The sequence below is a fragment of the Theropithecus gelada genome, chromosome 6, assembly GCF_003255815.1.
Source record: "Theropithecus gelada isolate Dixy chromosome 6, Tgel_1.0, whole genome shotgun sequence".
NCBI lineage: Eukaryota > Metazoa > Chordata > Mammalia > Primates > Cercopithecidae > Theropithecus > Theropithecus gelada.
The window spans coordinates 107,178,979-107,203,799 of NC_037673.1; the positions used below are offsets into that span (position 1 = coordinate 107,178,979).

At 36.5% G+C, this 24,821-nt stretch overlaps 1 protein-coding gene across 3 annotated transcripts in view; it reads left to right on the forward strand.

The window, feature by feature from the left end:
- Positions 1-24,821, forward strand: part of CAMK4 (calcium/calmodulin dependent protein kinase IV) — a 261,081-nt gene that overhangs the window by 130,085 nt on the left and 106,175 nt on the right. For 2 of the 3 annotated variants that reach the window (XM_025387906.1, XM_025387907.1), the window contains 2 exons: positions 16,801-16,863; positions 18,792-18,874. The exons of the other annotated variant lie outside the window; for it this stretch is intronic. In XM_025387906.1, the coding sequence (XP_025243691.1) occupies positions 16,801-16,863; positions 18,792-18,874 (146 nt within the window). The remainder of the gene's footprint in view (positions 1-16,800; positions 16,864-18,791; positions 18,875-24,821) is intronic. 3 annotated transcript variants of the gene reach the window in all.

The window sequence follows — 24,821 nt, forward strand, 5'->3', positions numbered from 1 at the left end:
CTTTGCCCACTTTGTAATTGGGGTTATTCATTTTTTCTTATAAATTTGATTATGTTTCTTATAAGTTCAGGATATTAGACCTTTGCCGGGTGCATACTTCGCAATAATTTTCTTCCATTCGGTAGGTTGTCTGTTTACTCAGTTGAGAGTTTCTTTTGGTGTGCTTCTGCATAGCAAAGAGCTTCCGCTCTTTAGTTTAATTAGATCCATTTGCCAATTTTTTGCTTTTGTTGCAGTTGCTTTTGGCATCTTCATGAAATCCTTGCCAGTTCCTATGTCCAGAATGGTATTGCCTAGGTTGTCTTCCAGAGTTTTTATAGTTTTGGGTTTTACCTTTAAGGCTTTAATCCATCTTGAGTTTATTTTTATATATGGTGTAAGGAAGGAGTCCAGTTTTAATCTTCACTGCCAGCATTTTTCTTTGAGATTTTAGGATCAGAACAATCTAGAACTGTTTTTACCATCATGATATCAGGACATATTGAGCATCCCGATCAGTTTCAAGGAGTGACATAAATAATAAAGTACTATAAACTGTATATAATGCCTTTTATTGATAAAGCAGATCCAAGATTATCATCCTCATCTTTTAAATTTTGATGTATTTTTAGGAAGGGGAATGTGGGTGAGTGTCAAATCAAAAATTTACCCACCACACTTATATCCGCAAAAAAATGTATCAGTATCCTCTGTTTTCTACAACAACATTTATTCTGAACCTGAATTCCTCTTCTATCACTGGATACCTGGGAGGAAAACATACTAAAAATTTTCAGTCAAATATATCTTAGTTTCTTCCCATTTAAGAGTCTCTTTTAGTTTAAAAGTATTTCTTTAGGGTGAAGATTGAGTTCAGCTCTCTCTCAGAGCAATGTTTTCCTTACCCTGTTCTTTCCCACTGGCCTCTGGCTTAGATAACCCAGGGAAGCATGGTGAGCATGAAGAGGACACATACCAGGGCCACTGCCAGATGCTGTCTGCAGTAGAGACTTGGCTAGGTGAGGGTATCTACAGCTACAGATGACTAGGGACAGATCCTGTGCTCCCTGGCTCTATGGGAGAGGCCAATAAATACTGAACACACATTCAGAGACCAAACCAGTCCAGGGGTCACAAGCCCCTTGGCCACCATATCCTTTGAAACCTGACAGTCTTGGAAAATATCAGAGATGGAGAAATAATAGGGCATAAACATGGAATGTGTGCATACTACCCAATTAACTCTTACATGAAGCTTTTAAACTGTGAGCAGTTCTACTCAGAAGAGACTTACAGAAATGCTGATGGGAGAGTGCTTTGAGGATGTGCGCATCACTGTATGGAGAAAGATGCTGGGAAGGACTGAGCTGACCCATGTTTGTTTATCTGGTCTTTCAGAGAAAAGTGAAGCTCTGGGTTCAATTCATGTTAAAATGCTACCTCAGAAAATCTAAACTTCCACATTTAGAAAGAATTTATTGCTATGGGGCAACACTGACAATGGAATTTTTTTCTCAAACCTCAAATCATTAAGATCTCTAGAATCTCTGTCTTTCCCATTCCAGACCCAGAGTGTGATTATATTATTTTTTGGTTCAACATTAATTTCTTCTGTACTTTTCTGGTCACGAATAACTCTAGAAGAATCATGTAAAAGCCTCTCTTTCTACCAAGGTTTTAGCATTCATGAACCATATTAGCCAGGTTCTTTGAAAAAGGTCTGAATTGTCCTTGAAAGAATAGGCAGTGAGCTAAGCTTTTTTCTAAGAGCATCCAGGTTTTTATTTTTTCCATTGAACCCTAAGATGTAATTGATGAAGCTTAAAATGTTAATACTTTCAGGAGTATTATTTTTATTATTTAACAGTATACAAAGTCAAGCTTTTTAAATACAGTTAATTACTTGGGTTTATAACTAATAGAAAATCACTTAGTTTTAAGGATCAAGCAAAAGATCAAAGGAATATTTCAAGGTCTCTGAGTGTATATAATATTGCACCCCTTTAATCACTCAAAATTAAAGTTTGGGAATTGTGCACATAAGTCATTGTTTTTTGACTGGAATAATATACAATGAAAACCTAAATTTCATTATTTTCATGCCTTCTTGATAATTTAAAAATCTTGATCATATATAATGGTCATAAAAATTACTAAAATTACTGTCTTTACCATATAAAAATTACTAAAAGGAACTAAAGAAAAAACGAAGTATATTACACCTCTTTTAGACTTGAATATATAAAGGATATGATTGATACCCAGGTTTATAGTCAACTTAGATGTGACCCTGGTGGTCAACAGTAATTGGTAAACATATGAAATGGTCTTAAAACCTCCCTAAAGTTTAAACAGGATGGTTCAGCTCTTATCTTAAGAAAAGGTGAGGGTAGGTATTTATTTAAATGCAAGTAGGCATTAGTTTTCTTTTTGATGAACCTCAGGCAGGAGGATTATATTAGGATATAGTTTAGGATTCTGATGAAGTTGTCATTCACTTTCAGAAAAAATTTTAAAATAACAATAAAAATAAAATTGTGTTTCATGTTTAGTAGATACTTTCTCTGAGTAGGGGTGGAACACTTTCATAAATCCCTATATTTCTAAAGTTAGTATGCTGCAATTGTAGTGCTTTCTCTGTCAAGAATTAGAAAATTGGAAACAGAAGACTAGAAATGCTCATTTTGATTTGAAAAGTCGTTCTAGGAGAGGCACTGACATTTACTGAACATTTCACAGGGACTAGGAAATTTCACACATATTCTTATTCAACCCTTAAAACAATAATATTCCAGAATAACAATTATTATCCCCATTTTACACATGATGAAATTGAAGCAATCCTCATATAGATTAAGGGACTTGATTAAAGACTCTAAATGGTCAAGCCAGGATTCAAATTGAATTCTTTAAAAAATGTACAGAAAAGGATGCTGATTATAGAATATGTTAGTAATAAATTTTAAGGAAGCATTCCTTAGGCATTGGCGTTGATGACACTGGGCTAGGCATTGATGACACTAGGCCCTTAGGAAGGTGTGTTACATTCTGCTTATGGATATTAGATATTCATAAAATTTTTATTATGTTTTTGTGAAAAAGGTAACAAAATTTCAAATATTTTTATATTTGAAAATGTAAAAAGAAACATACATACATATCAGAAAAGAAATAAACCAAAATGCTAATGATTAGTTGTGTTACAATGGTAGATATATTCCTCATTCTTTTTATATTTTCTGTATTTTTAAATGTGACTATGATACTTTTATAAAAATATATAATATGTGTTGATTTCCTTCTATCCCTGACAGCATGAATCTTAAAAAATAATTTGGGAGGCTTAACATTAATTCTCTCTTTGTTAATCAGTTTCTTTTTCATAAGACCGTGCTGATGCTGGCACCTTCTTGGGACATATAAGGAGTAAAGACCCAGCCAGGCTCTGTGCCCATGGAGGGCACAGAGGCAAGTCAAAATATCCACAGCTGCATCTGTAGAATTATTTTCCGCTTACCAAGGATATCATAGTTGCTTCTTTGGGAATGCATAGTACATTCCAATTCTCACCATTTTCATTTTCTAATCTCTACCACTTCATTCTCTTTTAATCACTCTGTGGTTGTGTTTGATACAAATGATGGAACACTCAAATTGAAGGCAAGGTGTACTGTTGGAAGGAAGAGTACAGGATTTCTCTCTGGCAGCTATAAAAGGTCTATAGACTGAGATAGGGGAGAGGAGTGAGCAGGAGTATCAGTACTTGCTACAGTGGATTTAGAAGGTCAGTAACTTCACCTGTGCATTCATAATTTATATTTTTCCATGTGTTCTTCACTTACCTTAAAAGAGAATCTAGAGGCTCTAGAGGATCTGGATACTTAGCTCTGGCTATGAAACAGAAATTCTCCACTCCATTGGTGTCAATAACATGAAAAAAATGTCATGTAGACTTAAGTTGCAGGATGAGAACTGACTAACCAATTCTAATGTCATCTAACCGAAGCTTAATGTTAAACTGGAATTTTTTTTCTTTGAGCTGCTAGCCTTTTGTGTTCAATCACCAGCCTCCATACCTCATTCATTCATTTAACAAATTATTAAATGCCAAGTATTGTTAAATAATGCCAAAGATAGTGTATGTAGAAAATAGACAAGATCCTTTCTGTCATAGAACTCATGCTCCAATGGAAGAAACAGATGATGAATTAGTAATTAAATGATAACATAGCTTTTTGTAACTGTTATAAAAAATTGAACGGTATGACTCATGGTGTGTATATGTGTGTATGTCGTATGTGTGTTAGTGTGTAACTACTTTTGATGGAATGGTCAGGAAAGGCCTCTCGGTCACTCTCAGTGAACAGAGTGAAAAAGGAGGCCTGATGGAAGAGGAAATAGCAAATGCAAAGGCCTTGAAGCTTGATCTAGAAGTTGAATGGCCTGCATACGAGGACAGTGACCTCAGACCAATAGGGTGAGGCCAAGCCGTCCTAAGTTTTAAGGTCTATGGCAAAGAGTTTATACTTATTCTAAGCACAGTGGGACTCCAACAAAGGCATTTAAGCTGAGAGTAACATGATCTGATTTACATTTTAAAGATACCATTCTGGATGCTGTGTGCAGAGGGAATGAATTTAAAGGATAAGGATCAAAGCAGTGAGGCAAGTTAGGAAATATTATAATATTGCCGTTGCCTTTAAAGTAGGAGAGAAGTCAGACCAGAATGGTGACATGAAATAATCAATTTTATTTCCTCTACTCCCAGGTGAAGAAGTGAAGAAAGAATGCAGAGGCAACATTAGAGAGGTTTTCTGTGAAGGGAAGCAGAGATATGCTTTGGGAGCAGGAGGGTATGGTAAGGGACTGAGAGACCTTTTTAAAGATGAGAGGTATTAAATCAGGGTCATGCTCGTACGTTCTAGATCCTAGGGCGATGCGGATAAAAGAAGCAAGAGAGAAAAGTGCTGGGTAAAGACATGAAGATCCTTCTTCTGCTTTATCTATCAGGTTCTTTCCCTCTTTGCCCTGCCTTTGCTAAGCCCAACCTCTTTCTGGTGAGAGTCGGGCATTAGCTAAATTCTTTGTATTAACTTTGTTTAACTTGTTATATCTCCCAGGAATATTTTAGTCCTATTGCATTCATTGCAAAATAAAAAGACCGTTTCCTGTGAAAATAATTTCTGGCATCTGCAAGCACATAGGTTTGTATTTAGAATCTAAGAGTGAAGGGGCAGAGGTAACTCCCTTTGGAGACACTGCTCTGTTCTGAATCTACCTGTCTTACAAAGGCTTCAAGTTCTGAAATAGAAGTGTCTTTCTAGGTTAAGCTTCCCACAGGCACTCTTGTTTTGCCTAAACTCTATTTCAATCCTGGGCTTCCTCCAGTATTGGAAATTCCTTCTTTTCTCCTTTTGTTCCTCCCAATGTCTTAGAGTCTGCAGGGAATAGAAGGTGGCTAGTAACAGAGTTATAAAAAATATTGGGTTTTACAATGCTCAAAGACAAGCTTATCTGATGATTAGAGTCTGTCTTCCCATACTGATCAGAACAAGGTTGGCTTCATGCTAGTCAGTGTTAAATGTAATATAGAGTATTGGTTTTCCTTGCAGTATCAGTCTCCTTCTTGTTCCACCGCACCATGTCCAATGCTTGTTGCTGCCCTCACCTCTAAACTGTTTCCCACTCTGTGTCGTGATCCTTTCCATTCTCTTCTTCATTGAGCCTAAACTCACACTGAACAATCTTGGAAAAGAGCATTTGAGACAGAGTACTGTCAAGTGCCAAGTGAAAAGACCCAAAAGTGGAAACTATCCTGGCTTCCTGGAAGATGATCAGTGAGCCAGGGTAGAAGAAGAGAAAGAATACTAGGAGAAATCAGCACAATGGACAGGCCAAGGCATTATTAGCATTTGTCTGAAGCTGCTTCTCTCCTACTTCTCCATCTCAGCAAGTGTCAATTTTATTCTTCCTGTTTCTCAGATCAAAAAACTTGCAGTCACCCTTTATACTTCTTTTTCTCTTATATCCCATAGCCAGTCCATCTTCAAATACTGATGGCTCTTCTTTAAAAAACATCCATCCATGTCTCACTCCCTTCAACACTACCACCTGGGCCCAAACCTTCATCATCTCTCACCTGGATAACTGCCATAACCTCTTCTTGGATCTCTCTGCTTTTACTTGTCCCATTATTCTCACCCATATAAGAGTCAGAGAATCCTTTTAAAATTTAACTAAGATCATATCACTCTTCTCTCAAAATCCTTCAATTGTGTCTAATCTCTTTTATACTAAGATGTAAAGTTCTTACCATGGGCAGCATGACTTTTCATGACCCAGCTTCTGATTGTGAAGAGCCTCTGTCATCATCTACTGCTTTCTTTCCACGCCACTTTGCTCTGGCTAAACTGGCCTCCTCACTCTCAGTTGTTCCAAGCCCCACACATAGCTGAGGGCCTTTGCATTTGCTCTTTTTCTGTCTGAAACTTTTCTCCTACAGATCCAAGTGGATATTTCCTGTTACTCTATCGGAGATAGCTTCTCTAACCATCCATCTCAGATAGTACCCTTCATCACTCAAGCTTCCTTACCTTGGTTTTGTTTTCTTTTGCTTTTCTGCATTGTACTTACCAACTATGGACCTTTTATATATTTACTTATTCTTTTTCTGTCTTTATTAAAACATAAACTTCTTAGGGCGGGAAGTTTACCTATTTTGTTTACTGCTGTATCCTCATGCCCAGAGTAGCATCTATACATAGTGGGTGCTTAAAACTATTTGTGAAATAAATGGATAAAATCAATTGAATACAGATGCATACAAATCAGTAGATTGGTTGATGAGAAGATAATCTTTGAAATTTTTTATAACTTCTCAGTGAATTAAAAGCAAAGTCATGAGATGAGAATAAAGGGAGGAAAGACTATTAGAAGTTGGAGGAGGGAAGGTGTAAAATGTTCTTTTGCAGAGTGAGAAAGCTGAGGACTCTTAAGAGTTGGGGTCACAAATTAGAAATAGGACCAGCCACCATAGCTGTGCATTTTCTTTCAGTCACTTCATTTCAGGCATAGACATGGATTAAATAAGGGAAGAGTAGCGTTTAAACAAATTAAAGGTTTTCCTGGCAAATACAACTGAAGGAGACAAGGGCAAAGAAGTTGGAGATATGCATAAGCAGAACAAGGCTTATACTAGTGAACATAGAACCTAAGCCAAGTAGGAGCTGTAAAGATAGGTCGTAGAAATCAGAGAGTGTAGTGTTTGAAATAAAGATTTGTGATGTGGTCGAGTTTATGGTAACAAGAAGGCCTGAGAAGTTGTCATGGAAATGAGTTGCTAAGTAAGAATTGAGGAAGTGGTAAAAGAACTGAGAGGCAAGAATGTTGAATGAACCATGCATGTGAAAGTTGAAGTTGTTAAGAATGATTATGGGGAATAATGGTTGAGATGGAGACATACATGCTAAAATGTTCAGTATAGGAGTGTGTTCGTGAAAGGGAGATGGGAAGATGACTACAATGAGGAGGAGTTGCAGGATGTATTTGTTGATGGAAGACATTTCAAAGGAGCTGGGATTTTGGAGGAAGAGGAAGAGAGATGATTTGGGCATAGCAATGAGGAGCAAGAAGGATATCTATCCTACTTCCAGGCCTTGGGGTACATTTCCTACTGGACCAAAAACAAGCCACTCCTTGGGAACACTGAAAAATGTGAGACAGTCATGAGATGCCCAGGTTTATGGTGGAACAAGGGGATGAAGATAAATAATCAGACTTGGTTACAATTCTGTATTTATTGGAAGTACCAGCCTCATGTAGGAAAATCTCAATTTTTTTATGTGTCCTACATTTGATTTTGGGGTGTTCAAACAGAAGTTCTTAGCTTTCAAATTCTTGTAGACCAAAACTGTCATTCTTGAATTTAACAAAATTCCAGTTGTCAAGATTTTTCACCAAGCATGTTAGTGCCAACATGTACTTGTTGAATGTCAAAAAATAGGATGCTAAATTAAGCAGAAGTTATGCATAGGGAATCATTGGGAAAGCATAAAGACATTTGGTTGCTTATTTATTTATCCATTAATGGCTTATATTCTGCTTGTTTCCATAAAGGATTTGAAGAGCACAATTATGTACTTTGCATCATATCTCTGGACATCATTCGTATCAAAAATAAGCCAAAGAAGCCAAAGACAGAATACAGAGACAAAACAAGATGTATAGTCTTAATCTCTGCAGGGAAAATAAGATAAGGCTGAGCATTTTATGTTGAAATGCTACTTTACTTGCCTGAATGATTAGAACAAAAAGAGCAGCAGTCTCTAGTTGCACAGGTCACCCCAGTTTTCCAAGAGTATTTGAACTTCCAAAGTCTGGATATAGGCCGCATCTAAGATAGCCAAGTGGTCCAGTTTATTCACCCCCTCTCTCCATTTGTAATTACCACAAAGCAGAAACTGGTTTTCCCTTTTTTCCTTTAAGCCATCATTGCTTTCTTCTTCATATGTTTTTAATTATTTCTGTTTTCCTCATCGACCATGTTGGTCCTAGCACAAGAATGTATTTGCTGCATATCTTAGTGAAGGATCTGTATTTCATCAATCCCATTCCAGGGGTGGAGCCTTTTTCTCTGGTGTTACTCTAGAATTATACCTCTTATCTACTTCTTTCTCCCCTGCCATGGGGACAGACAGGAAAATTGGGATTTTTTTTCAGTTTTAAGAAACCTTGAGTGTTGTGGAGTGTTGAAACTATAAAAATCTGTATAATTTCTTTTATTAAATTTTAATTTTTTTCTGTGTATAATCTTCATAAAGTATATCAAAGACCATTAGAACACTTAGGGCAGTTTAAGTAGAGGAGCTAGGACAAGGCATTACAGAAAAACGTCATGTGCCCAATTCATTTGATGGTTATCTACTTCATATTAGTAACAAGAGCAATGACAAATAAATGGAGACAAGGTTCTTTCTGATGAGCAATAACACATCATAAATTAGAGAAGCAAGACTATGAGTCCACTGCTGTCGATTTAGTTTACCTGGTGCCTTAGTTCATTTTCTATTGCTATAAACAGAATACCAAAGACTAGATAATAAACAGAAATGTATTTGACTCATAGTTCTGGAAGGTAGGGTCATCTCATGGTGGATGGGCAGGATCCTGAAGCAAGTCTTGTGTCACAGAGAGAAATAGAACTGAACTTATCCTTTCATCAAGAGCCACTCCCATCATAACTGTCTCACTCCCAGGATGATGGCAATAAATCACTCATGAGGGCAAGTACTTCATGACTTAATCATCTCCTAAAGGCTCTACGTCTTAATACTGATACAATGGCAACTAAGTTTCCAACACATGAACTTTTGGGGAATGCATTCAAATCATAGCACCTAGTAACAGATAAAAACTCTAGAATGCACTATGATTGGACAAAACTCTGATGGGCTGCCTCATATTTTTTTCCACCTACTTACTACCCGAGCCAGGGGAAGTGAATGACCTTTAGCTATTTCATGCAGATAGGTCAACCAAGCATATGCCTGAAATTTCTGGCTGTTATAGCTACTTTTGGGTTTGAATGAGAAATGACATTTCCTGTGGAGGAATATACCATCACAAATGACTGCCAGCGAGACCCCATATACTTCTCAGAAATCATGGAAAAGTTAACCCATGGGCCAAATTTCAGCAATGGGAAACAAAGGAAATTCCTGAGTAGGTAAATTCCCCCTTCTTCCTCCTTCCCATGGACTTCTTCAAGGAGTAGTAGCCTGGTACAACGTCTCTGGAGAAGTACCATGTGCCCATGGGATGCAGCTGCCCATATGACCTGCTGTATGTCTTTATAACTCATTAGGATGTTTGGTGCTGACTGCATTGTGTCTCTGACCTTTCTGCATTTCCCTTTTTTGTGACTCTCACTGCGTTGGATTTCCCAAATAAAGCACAGAATGTTGATCCATGCCTCAAGTGTTTTTTCCTAGGGAACTTGGGTTAATTAGCCCAAGTTAAGATTTTAGTAAAATACATATTTATTGTAAATTGTTATTAAGGAAAAACCGCTATTCTTGAAGGTATTTTGTAGATACTAAAGGTAAGTTTTAGGATTTCATTGTTGTTGTCATGAATGGTTTCTTAAAACCATCTGTTGATGCTTCTCAAGATGCTAATTATGGTCACACTTGGAAGCTAATTTCAAGTGGCAATAATGACTGTTCAGATAGCTGCCCATTGACTTTTGTGGTTTACTTGACAGTTATTTTCTAGGAAAATATTATTCATTCTGAGTGGTAATGTGAGAGCTCTCCAGCAATTTGGAAAGGGAATTTAGAAGTGCAAGGAAAACACCAACTTCTGTAATGAGAAGAATATTGGAAAGGTTGAGAGGAGATGGCTATCAAGACCTGCACTTGTGTGACCTCCAAGACATGATACCTTTAAAGAAAACTGCCCCTGAGAGTATGGCTATTTAAGAAGCTCTCAGACTTCTTTACAAAAAGCAACAAACAGATGGCCCTCAGCTTATCCTTCTGGAAAGGATTTCCTGGCTTCAGTATGGTCTTATCCTTGGCTTCTTAGCTATATAGCTGTCCATTTCCATTTTGTTCAAAATTACCCTCTGCTGGTTTCCTTGGTCATCATTACTTTGACTCGTAATACAGCTTTTGTTGCTTAGTTTACTCTCTTTGGATTGACGGTGTTTTAGCTTTACTTTTCTCCATGTTCCTGCTTCAGAGATTCTTATTTGCTTCACCCTTCTCAGCCTCCACCAAACTATGCCCTGCACATTATTCACCCTGGGCCCCAGCATTCAGAGAAGCAGAAATGAGACTGTATTGACATTTTTCCTTCATTTAAATTATTTTTACTAGAAGTTTTTTCTTCTTTTTATTCTATTTTCAAATGTATAATTTTTTGGAGTAGTGATTTTCAAAGTTTTGGCTTTAGGAGCCCTTTCTACTCACAAAATAATAATTATTATTATTTTAATATTATATTATTATTTATTATTGAGACAGGGTCTCATTCTGTTGACCAGACTGGAGTACAGTGGCACAATCTGAGCTCACTGCAAACTCCACCTCCTGGGCTCTTTCTGCCTCAGCCTCCTGAGTGTCTGGGATTACAGGCATGTGTTGCCATGCCATGCCATGCCATGCTAATTTTGTATTTTTAATAGAGACAGGGTTTCGCCATGTTGGCCAGGCTTGTCTCAAACTCCTGGCTCCAAGTGATCCACCCACCTTGGCTTCCCAAAGTTCTGGGATTACAGGCGTGAGCCACCACACCCAGATAATACAAAATTATTGAGAATTCAAAATAGCTATGCATATTTGCTGTATGAGAGACTAAAATGGATATTTTTAAAATTTACCAGTTAATTTTTAAATTGCAATAAACCCATTATATTTTAACATAAATAATAAAATGTCTATACTTTTCAAAATAAAAAATATTTAGTGAGAAGAGTAGCATTATTTTGCAAATCTCTTTACTATCTGATCTAATCGAACACAGCTTGATTCTCATAAAGTTTTGCATTCAATTGTTGCCGTTTGTTGTTTCGTTTGAAGTATGGTCATTCCTCAGTATCCATGTGAGATTGGTTCCAGGACCCCTGCAGATACCAAAATTCACAGATGTTTAAGTCCCTTAAACTATAAAATGGCATAGTATTTGCATATCATTTATGAACGTGCTCTAATATTCTTTAAATAATCTCTAGATTATTTCTAACACCTAATATGTAAATGCTATGTAAACAGTTGTTATACTGTCTTTTTATGTGAATATTTTAATTGTTGTGTTATTTTTTATTGTTGTTGGGATTTATTTCCCAAATATTTTCCATCCATGGTTAGTTGAATTGAAGATGCTGAACCCACAGATATGGAGGGCTGACTGTATGTGGAAACAGTCTGACCTTATTCACATACGCAACTGGAAAAGGGAGAACCCTACATATACCCTGAAAGGGTCTCAAGAACCTGGAGTCACCCTGAGACCATATTTTAAATTGAGAAATGATGATATAGAGTATCATGGGAAAATAATTACCTTTTTAAAAAATGTTTTTATAGAAAAATTAATTCTGAATTAAAAGCAAATGATTTTAACAGAAGTTTGCTAGCCCAGACTTTTTGCAATCTGGCCTGTTCTGAGTATTTTTTGAGTTTAGATTATTGAACTTTAGATCATTTAACTCTCAAAGAACTAAAAAGAAATAGCATTTTATGTAATATGCCCTATACAACATGGTAATAGGTAAATTTGTTCAGAATGTGTATCTGTATTAGAAAATATTTGTTTAATATAAATATATAATGTGACAAAATTAAAGGATTCTACTATCTCATTTTACATTGATCAGAAATATCTGAAAAATGGTGGGGGTGGGAGTGGAAGAAACCTATATTACAAAAACTCAAATATATAGTGAGAAAAATAAATTCTAGTATAACAGTCTTAATTAAGGAACACTTGTGTCCTTAAAATTTTCTTTAAAGCATTGTGTAATAGTGACAAATACATTTATTTGGTATTAGCAAGGAAATCCTTGTTGACCTGAAGAGAAGATGGTGATCTCAGCACTTTGGGAGGCCGGCATGGGTGGATCACGAGGTCAAGAGACAGAGACCATCCTGGCCAACATGGTGAAACCCCGTCTCTATTAAAAATACAAAAATTTCCTGGGCGTGGTGGTGCATGACTGTAGTCCGAACTACTCAGGAGGCTGAGGCAGGAGAATCGCTTGAACTTGGGAGGTGGAGGTTGCAGTGAGCCGAGATCACGCCATTGCACTCCAGCCTGGCAATAGATCGAGAATCCATCTTTAAAAAAAAAAAAAAAAAAAAAAAATCTGTATCCGTATGTTGTAATAGCATCTGCAGAAACTGAAATAGAAGATGACAATGCCATCTGACTGTTCTAGTAACGCCTCTCTTTTTCAAATATCTTTCATTCGTCATTTGGTATAAGTGTTTGTCTCTTGCTAGATAATTTTTACAAAATGTATTTTTTTCACTAAATGAAAAAACTTTTAGAGTCTTGTGCTGCCATTCTACTACCTCCTGGACCATGCTGTCTATACCCCATGACTAGGCTGCCTATACCCACTGACTGGCTATCAGCAACCCACATCTTACACTACTTCCATGTACCTGGTGCACATTCTAGCAAAACATTCTCCATTTTGTATTAGCAACAGTGTGATTTTTTTAAAGGACTGGTAATGTCAAAAGTCTTTTAGAATAAGCCCACTGTTTGAATATTGGCAGCAGTTGACTCAGAAAAGCTGTCTTCCACTGAAAAATGGAGCTTTTAAAACAAAATTCATTTGTAACTTGCATTCTTCCATCTTTCACTATCTTCTGTTAACATTGTGTAGATCAGTTGCATCTCCCAAATTAGATTGTAATCTTACTTTAGGAAGGACCATATTTCGTTTGTTTTTTCCTGTGACCCAATTATTTAACATGGGGCTGAGTGCATAAAACCTACTGTAGACCTACCCTTACTGTGTAGTGTACATTCATTACATAGAAACTAGATAAAATACTCAGACATTCTAAAATTTCCAGTTAAATAAAACACACTTTTTGGTTTTTAAATTTTATCTATTTAATATTCTCTGATTTAGAAGTTTTGACAATATAGTGGAAGTTATGATTCTCTTCTGCCTCACAAAGCACATAGATGTTAGTAAATTATTTATCTCAGTTTCTATTCCAACCATTCATATTGGCTAGAGCCATCATTTTCTTAGACTTCTTTACTTTCCTGCAAATTATATCACCAGTGACATCAAAATAATTGACAAGATTGCTGCCCAGAAGTAGAGAAAACAGCAGAATTGAGGTACAAAACTAGGCAGCCTGCTAGGTTTTTCACCAGTTAAGTGATTGCTCCTACATCAGCTTTCAGTATGGATTCAAAAGAGTTTCTAGGCAAAATTCTAACTTGCTATTTGGTAGGGCCCATTTGGGTTACTGGTAGGTGGTCAAAACTTTGAATATGAAATAAACTGATGGCAAGAGTTCTTATGAATGAATAATTATGTTATTGATTGATTAGTCTGGGACATGGAAGAAACTGAGAGAGTAATACTTCAGGATCTTAGGTAAATGTAAAATGAAGGGAGCAACTACTACAAGCAAGCAATAAGGGAGTCCTCAGTGTCTGACAACATTCATTCTTTGAGGGAACCAAGCCTCCCATCTCCCTCAACCACGGTCAAAGGAGGGCACTTATGACCCATTCTTGGCCTTGTCATGGTTACATGTCTCCTACATCCAGGAATAGGCATATAAATCAAGCAAGGCTAATGAGAATACCATTTGAGATTAGATAGATGTTGAGAGACGGCATCTCTCTTGTCTAGAAATACAGACTTGGAGCTTCTGTGGCCATGTTTCATGCCATTTGGAAAGGAGAGATATAGACAGAGACACAAACATGCACAGGGGAGAGAGAGGTTATTTGAGTCAGAACCTCTTAATTTGGTTATGTCTGCAGATAGATCTACTCTGACATCCCAGTTACATGTGCCAATAAATTACCATTTGGGACTTATTATGTGAGTTTGAGCTGAGTGTTTGTTACTTGCAACTGAAAGAGCTTTGGTCAATACATAGTCTGAATCATGCAGAGTAGCTATGTTTAGTGTCCGTGGAAGACTGCTGAAACGGCCTCCAAAGTTCTTGGGTTAGAGAGCACCGAATGTATCAAGATGTGTGTCTTCCTTTACTCCTTTGCTTCTAAAGCGCCAGGCCCTATGAATTTGATGTACAGTCACTTGAGTTAGGTTATTTCTTACCAACTTGCTTTCCTCTATTCACAGTGAGTCTTTCCTCTTATGTAATGGCCTCATATTAACTGTCAGATATTAAAATGTACAGATCATATATTCATTCCCTCCTCTAAGAATTTATAGCTGATGTTGCATTTTTATGTGAGATGTTTATAAATATTTTAAGAAGTATGCTGGGTTGCACAGACTGGCATCCAAACAACAAAAGTAAAATACATTTTTGTTTTGTAGTATTGCAAATTGATTTTAATAGCTTGACTTTCTTTAGCAAGAATATATTAAAACATTCTGAGCCTCTTGATTGCCTGTATGAATAACCGAAACTTTTATTGCAGTTTAAGAGGCCTTACCATGACTATATGGCTATTTAATGTTTTATTGTATATATGGGTGAAATAAACTCTTGAGGAATCTCTCACTGGGCTGGGAACTCCTTAAGATCTCCTTGTAAACATTTTTTCATCTCATAAAAACTGAAGGCATTTATAAATGGTGACTGCTTTCTTTAAATGAGGTACTCTAGTGTCTGGCAAAATTGTATTTGCCAGAAAAAAGAAATGTGAAATATATGTATATGTTGCAACCAAGAAAAAGAACATAAAATGTTTGAAAAATTCTTTTGAGTATTCATTCCTTTTTTATTTTTAAAGATTGCATGCTTGTTTGTTACTGTTTTCATTAAAGAATGAATATTAAATAACTGGATGTTGTTCATCATCATCTTGAAAGTTGTGATTGGTTATCACCATTGACATGCACTTGGATTTCTCCTGAGGCCAACCTTTTCTTCCTCAGGAGAAGTAACTGAAAGGGGAGAACCCATTTCCCATTTGAAGCAGTCTCTTGGATATGCCTACAGAGTTTGGCTGTGAATTGCACATAAACTTCTTCATTTCTAAAACCATGTAAACTCTTGCTACTTCAAAGGTTCAGGACAGCTCAAATGGCAGAAACCATAGTATGAGTTCAGGTATTATAGCTATCAATTGTTTTGATAAATTTTGTTGGAGAGGAAGACATTAAAACCTTTATGTCTACTATATAACTTTTAGAGCCCTGAAATGCCAGCTTATTGTGATTAAAGAAGTCAGTCATTGGGCTAGAGAGAATATCCCTAATTTTGGAACATCCTGAACTAAACTGCCATTGTCCCAAACGTAGAGACCAAGTGGTGAACTAACTAGGATTCTTTCATGGCAAGCAACAAAAACTAACTCTGGATAACTTAAGCAGAAAAAGGAAATGTAGTGACTCATATAATTAGAAGTTCAAAGGGCAAACCAGCATAACTGAATCTAGGGGGTTAAATTATATCAACAGTCCTCTTGCTTCGTAACTCAGCAATGTTTTTTTTTCCCTCTGTTGGCCTCATTTTAATAAAGTAGTCTCCATATGGTATCAAAACTGTTAACTATTAGAAGCAGACTGTATCCTCTTTTGCTCTCATAATTTCAGAGAAAGATGGAATACCTATTTCTTTATTTGTTTGAGCAAAATTTTTGGAGAGGCTTCTGACTGGGATGACTTGGGTCAGGTGAATATTCCTGACCCTATCACAATGGCCAGGGAACAGGATACTCTCGTTGGGTAGGTTGGGTTTTGTGCTACATCTGTGTGAGAAGGACAAGTGAAGTGATTGACAGCTCCATTGGGGTTTAGACAGACTTCCATGTAAGAAAGGAAGACAAAGAAGAAGGATAGGTTGAGATGAACTTGGGCGTTAGTTGTGACAGTGATGACTTTTGATAGGAAAGTGGGGAAGATGCCGTGTAAGGAGTCTGACAAGTTGTGATCCGTACTAGTTCTTGGCTCTGTCTTATGTTGGAAGCAGAGAGAAAGGATGTGCAGCTGAAAAAGAAAGAGAGGAAGGAGACACACACACAAAAGCTAAGGAATTAGGCTCTGCCAATTTCCTGATTCACCCAGGTAGTTATTGCTGTTTCTATTTCTCTGCTACAATGAAGGGGGAGTTTCTTTCAGTTTATCTCTTTTATTTTGCCTTTTAGGTGGACAAAAAAATCGTAAGAACTGAGATAGGAGTTCTTCTTCGCCTCTCACATCCAAACATTGTAAGTGGTTTTTAACCTACTATTTGAAATGATTTCCAGAGCTAGAGAAAGGGACCTTTGTCCTTCACTGTCAATGCTGATAATGGAAAGGGGATTCTCCCACCACTGATAGCTACCATGTACTAGCTCTTGTCCTCATCTCATCACATTTTCAATCCTTTGGCTGAATAAGTCTTACAAGTAATACCTCTGAAAAAGTTCCAAAATAGATTAGCAATATACACCATCTTTATTTTCATGCATAAAAGGATAAAAATCAAAGAGTTTTGTTTTGCTCTAAAAACACTGGCTTTTTCCTTCTTTTGTATGCCTATCTTATTAATTTTCTATTACTGAAAAAGCCTGTGAAGAAAATACATTGCTCTCCAAAGTCATTTCAGTCTGCTTTGAGAGAGGATTGCTTCAAGAACAATTGAAGATGCAAATAAATGATGTGCTTGAATGCAGAAAATAAAATGTCCTCAGAAGTTCTGCTTCAGGCTTTGTCCAGACAGCCTCTGAGGCAAAGATCTAGTAAAAAGCTTTCTTGAACTGATGAAGTGAAAAAGAACAAAATCATTTTCCAGGTCATAAGTTGTTTTTATGAATTAAGCCATCTACTTCAAAAAATCATTTTTGCCCATTTCTCTGAGGAAGTTGTGACGTCCAAGGGGATGGCCTGCAATGCTTAGGTTCAAGGCAAAGTGCTTAAAATTTTAATGTATGAGTTAGGGAAGCATTCAGCTATAAGTAGCAGAAAACTTGAATAGGATGATTTAAACAAATATTTTCCATATGTTGCAAGCAACAAAAATCAGGCAGTTTTCTGGCTCAGCTCCTCAGTGCTGCCATCCAGATACCATCCTTGGTTCTGCCATCCTCAGTGCGTTGACTTTCATCCTCATGCTTTTCCCTCCTGGGCCTAACATGGCTGTTCCACAATTTTTGCAAGTCATCACGTCTATATTCAAAATAGGAAAAAGATGGAAGGATCTCAGCTGCCAATTCTCATGAGAAGAGTAAAAACTTTCTCAGAAACTGTGGCAGCAAAAGTCTCTTCAAATTTTGTTGGCTGGAGCTAGTCACAAGATTACCCTTAACTGCATGGAGGCTGTGAAATTAGTGGCTGAGACCATTCATAATCTACAGTGTGGGGCTAGACACCATCTCTGAACAAATCAGAGTTATCTTCATATTAAAGTAGGGAGAAAAGGGTTTTGGGTAAGCAGTTAATAAAATCTCCCATACTCCATCACCACTTTTACATTATCCATCTCTTCTCTCCAAAGATAAGTCAATGTAGAATTTTCCTCAAGTGTAGGATAGTCCTGGCTACTAGATTCTCGTATATATAGAGAAAAATATCTAAAACTGGATTATCTGAATGTGATGAAAACGGTGGTATGCTCAATCAACTCACTGTCACCACTACTTTTCTGAGGATTCCTTCACCCACTGACACCTTTTTAGATATTGATTGATATATCCTTTACATATAGGCAGATTTTAAGCTGGTCCTACCCTTCCTCAGACCCCTAGTTTTAAGTTCCTAATTCCCAGAAGAAATAGGCATTTTGTACTTCCAGCCACCATGATGCCTCAAATGGTTTAGGAAGTTGTGTTGTTTTTGTTTTTGATTTTTGAACAATTCAGAAATTGGGATGTTTCAGAAAAGTTAGAAAGTGTTTCCAAGGCAGATATTTTTCAACTGCCAAAAGGAAAAATGTAAGCATTTTATAGGAACTTTGAAAAAAATGAGGTAACTGATGAAATCAATAACGCAGAAAGAGAGTGAGAAATAGCTAGCTGATACAAGAATGAGGAAACTTTATTAACAGTGATCCAACGTATTACTACTGCAGAATGTTGTTTTAGCCATAGTGTTAGCTATTTCCAAGAAAGATGGAATAAGAAATTTGTGATATTCTTTTTTTTATATCTTTCCATAGATAAAACTTAAAGAGATATTTGAAACCCCTACAGAAATCAGTCTGGTCCTAGAACTCGTCACAGGAGGAGAACTGTTTGATAGGTGAGTTGGTTCTGGAAATATAACCAAGAAAGGTTTGCTTTTGGCCACCAAAAAGTAATCTAAAGGACATTTCTCCTGAAACTTTTTATAATGACAGATTATACTTGTTGATAAATTCTACTAAAAAAAGTCTTAAGAAGAACGTTGAAGGAAGGTGGGTAGTGGTAAGATGCAGGTACATGAAAACTTGAGATATTTAGTGAGTAAAAAGGGGAACACTATAATATCTACTTACCTTTGCAAAGAGTTATCTCCTCAATAGAAAGATAGAATGTCTAAAATCAAATTTAAACTAAATAGTAAGATTTATGAGACTATCTTAAGAAAATATTTGATGAAAATTATAGAAAATTAAACATGTACTCTAAGTGTCCTCTGGTTATGATACAAAAGCTCATAAAACTCAATAATCTTCAAATGATTATTTTTAAGCTTACTTTCTTTAGAAGTCTGTGTAAAGAGTTCCACGTTGCAAAGTAAACATGCTCTGTTATAGCCAATTATTGCCAACTTTGGTTTCCTGTTCATATGTTCATCTTTCAAAGCAGAGGAGTGAGAATGGAGGGGGGATGGGAGTGGGGATGGGAGTGTGCTGGAAATCTGGCAGAGCGTAATATATGCAAACTATTTGTACAAGACACACAAACTTTATGTTTCCATAGTTGTTGCAGCTTACCCACCCTCTTAGGAGAATTCTGTATCTGTCCTGATGGGCTCTTGAGAGCCTTTTGCTGTGTTCATCAGGTAATCAAAAAAGAATGGAATTTAAAGAAGACAAAGAGACTAAGTAGGCATATTTAGAAATGGTAAGAAGCCATGCGTGAATGGAAAAGTTTTGTTTAAAAAATGGGGCAAGAGACAGGTAGAATGTAGTTTAGGGGGAAGACAGAAGAGACCGAGGGAACCACTGATGTAGCCTGAGTGCCTGGATCACAGCAAGTGCTCCATAAATATTTGCTGAATGAATGAATGAACAACTGCTGCAATGAATGGGCTCTGAGGAGAAACATATCTAAAGGGGATTACTTTTGAATGTGTTGGGAGAGGAACACTCCTTCACTTTTACCAGGGTCTGAATGTGTGCCCCCCAAATTCATTTGCCAAAAGCCTGATCCCTAAGATAATGGTATTAGGAGATGGGATCTTTGGGAGGTTATTAGGTCATAAAGGTGGAGCCCTCCAGAATGAGATCAGTGCCCTTATAAAAGAGGCCCTAGAGAGCTGTCATCCCCTTTTTACTATGTAAGGACACAGCGAGAAGGTGCCCTATGAGGAAGCGGGCCCTCACCAGACACAAAATCTCCTGGTGGTTTGATCTTGGACTATCCAGCCTCCAGACCTGTGAGAAATAAATGTTTGATATGTATAAGGCACACAGGTTATATTATTTTTAAATAGCAGCTCAAATGAACTAAGACACCTTCCTTCCCACACCTACTCCACCCAGTTAAATTTGCTGCCTCTTCAAGAGCTTTCAAAAGTATTCATATTGTTTTTCAAAGGTTCTGTCTCTTTTCAACATTACACAGTGAAAATTTGGATCTTTAGGTGAGAAGGAGCAAAAGGCCTAGCTTCATTGCAACTATATATGTATGTGTAACAGATACACATCTGAATTTTGTTCATATATATGTTGAAACTTCCTTAGAGCAGGTTCAACATGATAACATTTTGACTGTTTTCACATTTTAAGAATAATAAGTCAGCTGAAGGAAGTGAGCATCAGTAGCCTAAAGTCATACAGTTCTGGTGGCAGTTGTTTTTTTGAAAGGCTCACAGTTGTGAATCCTGACTCTACAACTGAAAGATAACTAACTAACCTAGAATAATTTACTTAACTTCTCTGAACCTCAGAACAAATTTGAAGTGGCTTTATGTTGCTAATAAAGCTTAGATGGCTCTGATCCACTATGAAGATATTCTTGTTCACATATTTCCATGTCCTCAAGCAAGACTCTCCTGGACTAGCTAATTTGGATTTTGCCACAATATATCTATAATGGCTCCTTTTTCAATACCTCTTTAGCTGACTCTTTTTCATGGATGTATTCCTTCTTTAGGTATATTAATAGAGTCAGTTTATAGTCAGATCCTGCTGGCTTTGGAGCTATGAGCTCTCTCTAAGGAGACCTTCCTTATTTCTCTGCTAATTATGGTCTATGAGAGAACTCTCATGTTTTTAAATTATAAATAATTGCAGGGCAGGAATGCCACACTGAAGCAATAATCTACTAATAGTATTTGCTATTTACTTACCTACCTCTATTGGTTTGAGTTAATTGGGAATCAAGGGTTTCTCCTTCTCTTCTTCCCAACCTTTCTTCCATGAAAGAATTTGGGATGAAATTTAATTCAGCTATAGCTAAAAATGAAACAACTAAATGCTATTGATGAATTTCATTTGGAGAGATAAATGGATGAAATATTCATATTTAACAGAAAACATCTGAAGAATGGCAGCCAGCCAGTAAAGCACTCAACTCTTAGTGGTTTTAAAAGATAGACTCTTTTCCTTTGCGTGGTGTGGTCCATAACATTGACCTAGCTGATACGAACTTGGGTCTCTCCATTAAGTTACTTAATTCTGCAGTTATCTTTAAATTTTATCAAGCTGAAAAAACATTCTGCATTATTATCCAATGTATTGATTTCTTTCTTGAGAGTTAAAAAGTAATATGGACTGTATTTTGTACTTAGGTCAAAACAAATTTATTTAATTGTGATGATAAGAATTCATTCCTGGTCTAATGATGACTCTAATAATATGTAATGAATGAACTAGGGGAGTAATTGCTGAAGAGATAATCATATGAGTCAATTATATTCAAAAAGGTTGTATTTAATTAGCAAAAAATCTATTCTATAATACTTATAAAAATTAAACATAGTCAAAATCCAAGTAGAATCTGCTATTTTATGTAGAATTTAAATAGTAAATTACATAGGACAATTTATTAGAAATTTTGGAATAAAATTCATGATTTGTTGTGCCCAAGAAAAATCTAAAACATAAATAAATTTGCACAATTATGACATCATGAGAAGAAGAAAGCTCCCATGAAGTTTCTGTTTAATCGTTCTCAGTTTGGTCTCAACTCTTAAAATCTCAACATCATTTTCATTGAATTATTGAAATGGACAATGAAATTATTGAAATTTCATTGAGTTTTGCTTTAAGAGCAAATTGCAAAGTTTTTTTCCTCAAAAATGATTGTATTTTAAGACAACAAATTTAGCAATATCCTTACAGTCTTCTAATTAAATCCAAAGTATTTTTTCTTGATTTTTGTCAGATAACTCCAGTATCTAAGTATAGTTTTGAATTTTTTAAAATTGTCATGGGTTGTTTTCTGTTTTCTTTTTCTCTTTTGTTTCATCAATTTTTCCTAAAGAATTTTATTTTTATTTAACTTTTAAGTTCAGGGGTACATTTACAGGTTTGTTACATAGGTAAATGTGTGTCATGGGGATTTGTTGTACAGATTGTTTCATCACCCAAGTATTAAACCTAGTATCCACTAATCCATTAGTTATTGTTTCCTGATCCCCTCCATCCTCCCAATTTCCACCCTTCAAAAGGCCCCAGTGTGTGTTTCTCTTCTGTGTGTCCATGTGTTCTCATCATTTAGCTCCCACTTGTAAGAGAGAACATGCGGTATTTGGTTTTCTGTTCTTGTATTAGTTTCCTAAGGATAATGGCCTCCAGTTCCTTCCCCATCCCTGCAAAGGACATGATTCATTTCTTGTAGTTTTTTGCTTGCCTGATTAGGCTTGTTCCAATGTCAAACATTATGTATAAAAGGTTTTAGAATTTGAGGCCTGGAATGCTGTTACCTTCCAAAAAAGCAGATTTTATTTTGTTGTGGCAGGCATTTAAGGTTAAGAAACAGATCATTTTACTATAATTGGATATTAGGCTAATTCAAAGCTGGGCTTCCTAATGGCTGGTGTATTTCTTGTCAAGTCTTATTCACAAGGCTTTGCTCTTTGAAGGTTTCAACTTTAAGCCAGGGCATTATACCAGGGCTCTTCTTACTTGGCAGACCCTGAATGCCAACTTCTGTACCCTTAGCTCTGCATAATAGCCAGAAAGTTTATTCAGCTTCTCAGCCTGTCAGCTGCTGTGTTGGAATAGGTGAATGCCTTTAGAAGGAAAGCAGAGGCATCAGATGGCAGCTTTGCTTTGCTGGGTTTTTCTTCTCTTCTGGTTCTTGGTTCCTAAATCCTTCTCTTCCTTAGTGTATTAGTCAGGAATCTGTATAGGGACAGAACTAATAAGATACATGTATATATGTAGGGGAGTTTATTAGGAGAATTGACTCCCATAATCACAAGGTGAAGTTCCACAATAGGCCATCTGCAAGCTGAGGAGCCAGGAAGCCAGTCTGAGTCCTCAGACCTCAAAAGTAGGGAAGCCGATAGTGCAGCCTTCAGTGTGTGTCCAAAGACCCAAGAGCCCCTGGCAAATCACTAGTGTAAGTCCAAGAGTCCAAAAGCTGAAGAACTTGGAGTCTGATGTTCCAGGGCAGGAAGCATCTAGCACAGGAGAAAGATGGAGACCAGAAGACTTAGCCAGTCTAGTCTTTCCATGTTCTTCTGCCTGCTTTTATCCTAGCCATGCTAGCAGCTGATTGAGAATGGGTCTGCGTCTCCCAGTTCACTGTTAATCTCCTTTGGCAACACCTTCACAGACACACCCAGGAATAATACTTTCCATCATTCAGTCCAACCAAGTTGACACTCAATATTAACCATCACACTTGATAACTCTCTGATTTGTTCAAATACATATTTTTAAAAGTTATTTTATTTAGTTTGTTTTTAATTTTCTTGCCTGGAGCCTTGTCTGACCCACCATTGCTGACAGTAAAAATTCACATATGGTTTTAAATTTTGTTTACAGACACTAATGTATTTTCCTCATTTAAAAAGTCAGCTTATTTGGGCAAGCAGGATGAAAAGCAATATCCTCACTATGCAAATATGAAAACAGAATTAGTAAAGGTTAATGATCTTCCCCGTCCAGGCAACCAGACTGTCTTCTGATCCAACCCTTTCCTTCTTGTATGGCCTCACTTTCTTTCTTATTAAGTCCAGTTTGTCTCTTGCACATCATTTCCAAGAAAATAAATATCTATTTATACATGGAAAATCCATGATGTATTGATTGGTCCTATGCAAACCTATGTGTCTATGTAACCCACTCAATAACTCTCTCTTCACCTTTTTTGAGGCATTATTATCCATATTTTTTTCCAGAGCATAAACTTAAAAAGTTATTAATAAGTCATAAATTCAGACCTCACCTCCAGTCCTACTAGATGAGTCCTAATAGTAATCTGTACTTCAGCATTTCTGGATCTCTCATTCTTGGTGGAAACAAATTTAATATTCAGGGCATTGCTATTAGATAACAGTTTGAGAAATAGAACTGAGGCTGTTTCTTGTCCCAGTCTTTCTAGGGTTGTATCATGGTTGGTATTAGGATTTAACAAACTTAGGAAACGTCTGCATTTGTGAAGACCATTGTGTCAGAAATGAGTCATCAATGTAATTATCTAATGAGTGATTCTATAAAATGTGATTGTTCAGAAAGGATAATTAGTGAATATAGTGAGGAATATTTTTGAGATCCTATTGGGTTGCTGGCAGAGTGTGCAGGGCAATTTACTAACACGATACTATTTAATCATTATAGCAACACATATATAAAGTAGACTTTGGTATATACATTTTACAGACAAAATAACTGAGGATCAGAGAGGTCTGTTAACTTCTGTTAGGTCATCCAGCTTATATATGATCTAATAACAATAATTAAATAAGATTGGACTCAAGTATGTAACATTCCAAAGTATATAATTTTTCTACCACGTCATGTTGTTGCAAATGCCGGAACTCTTAGGCTTAAAAAAAATCTTCAGCTTAGTAATCTAACGTTTGTCCT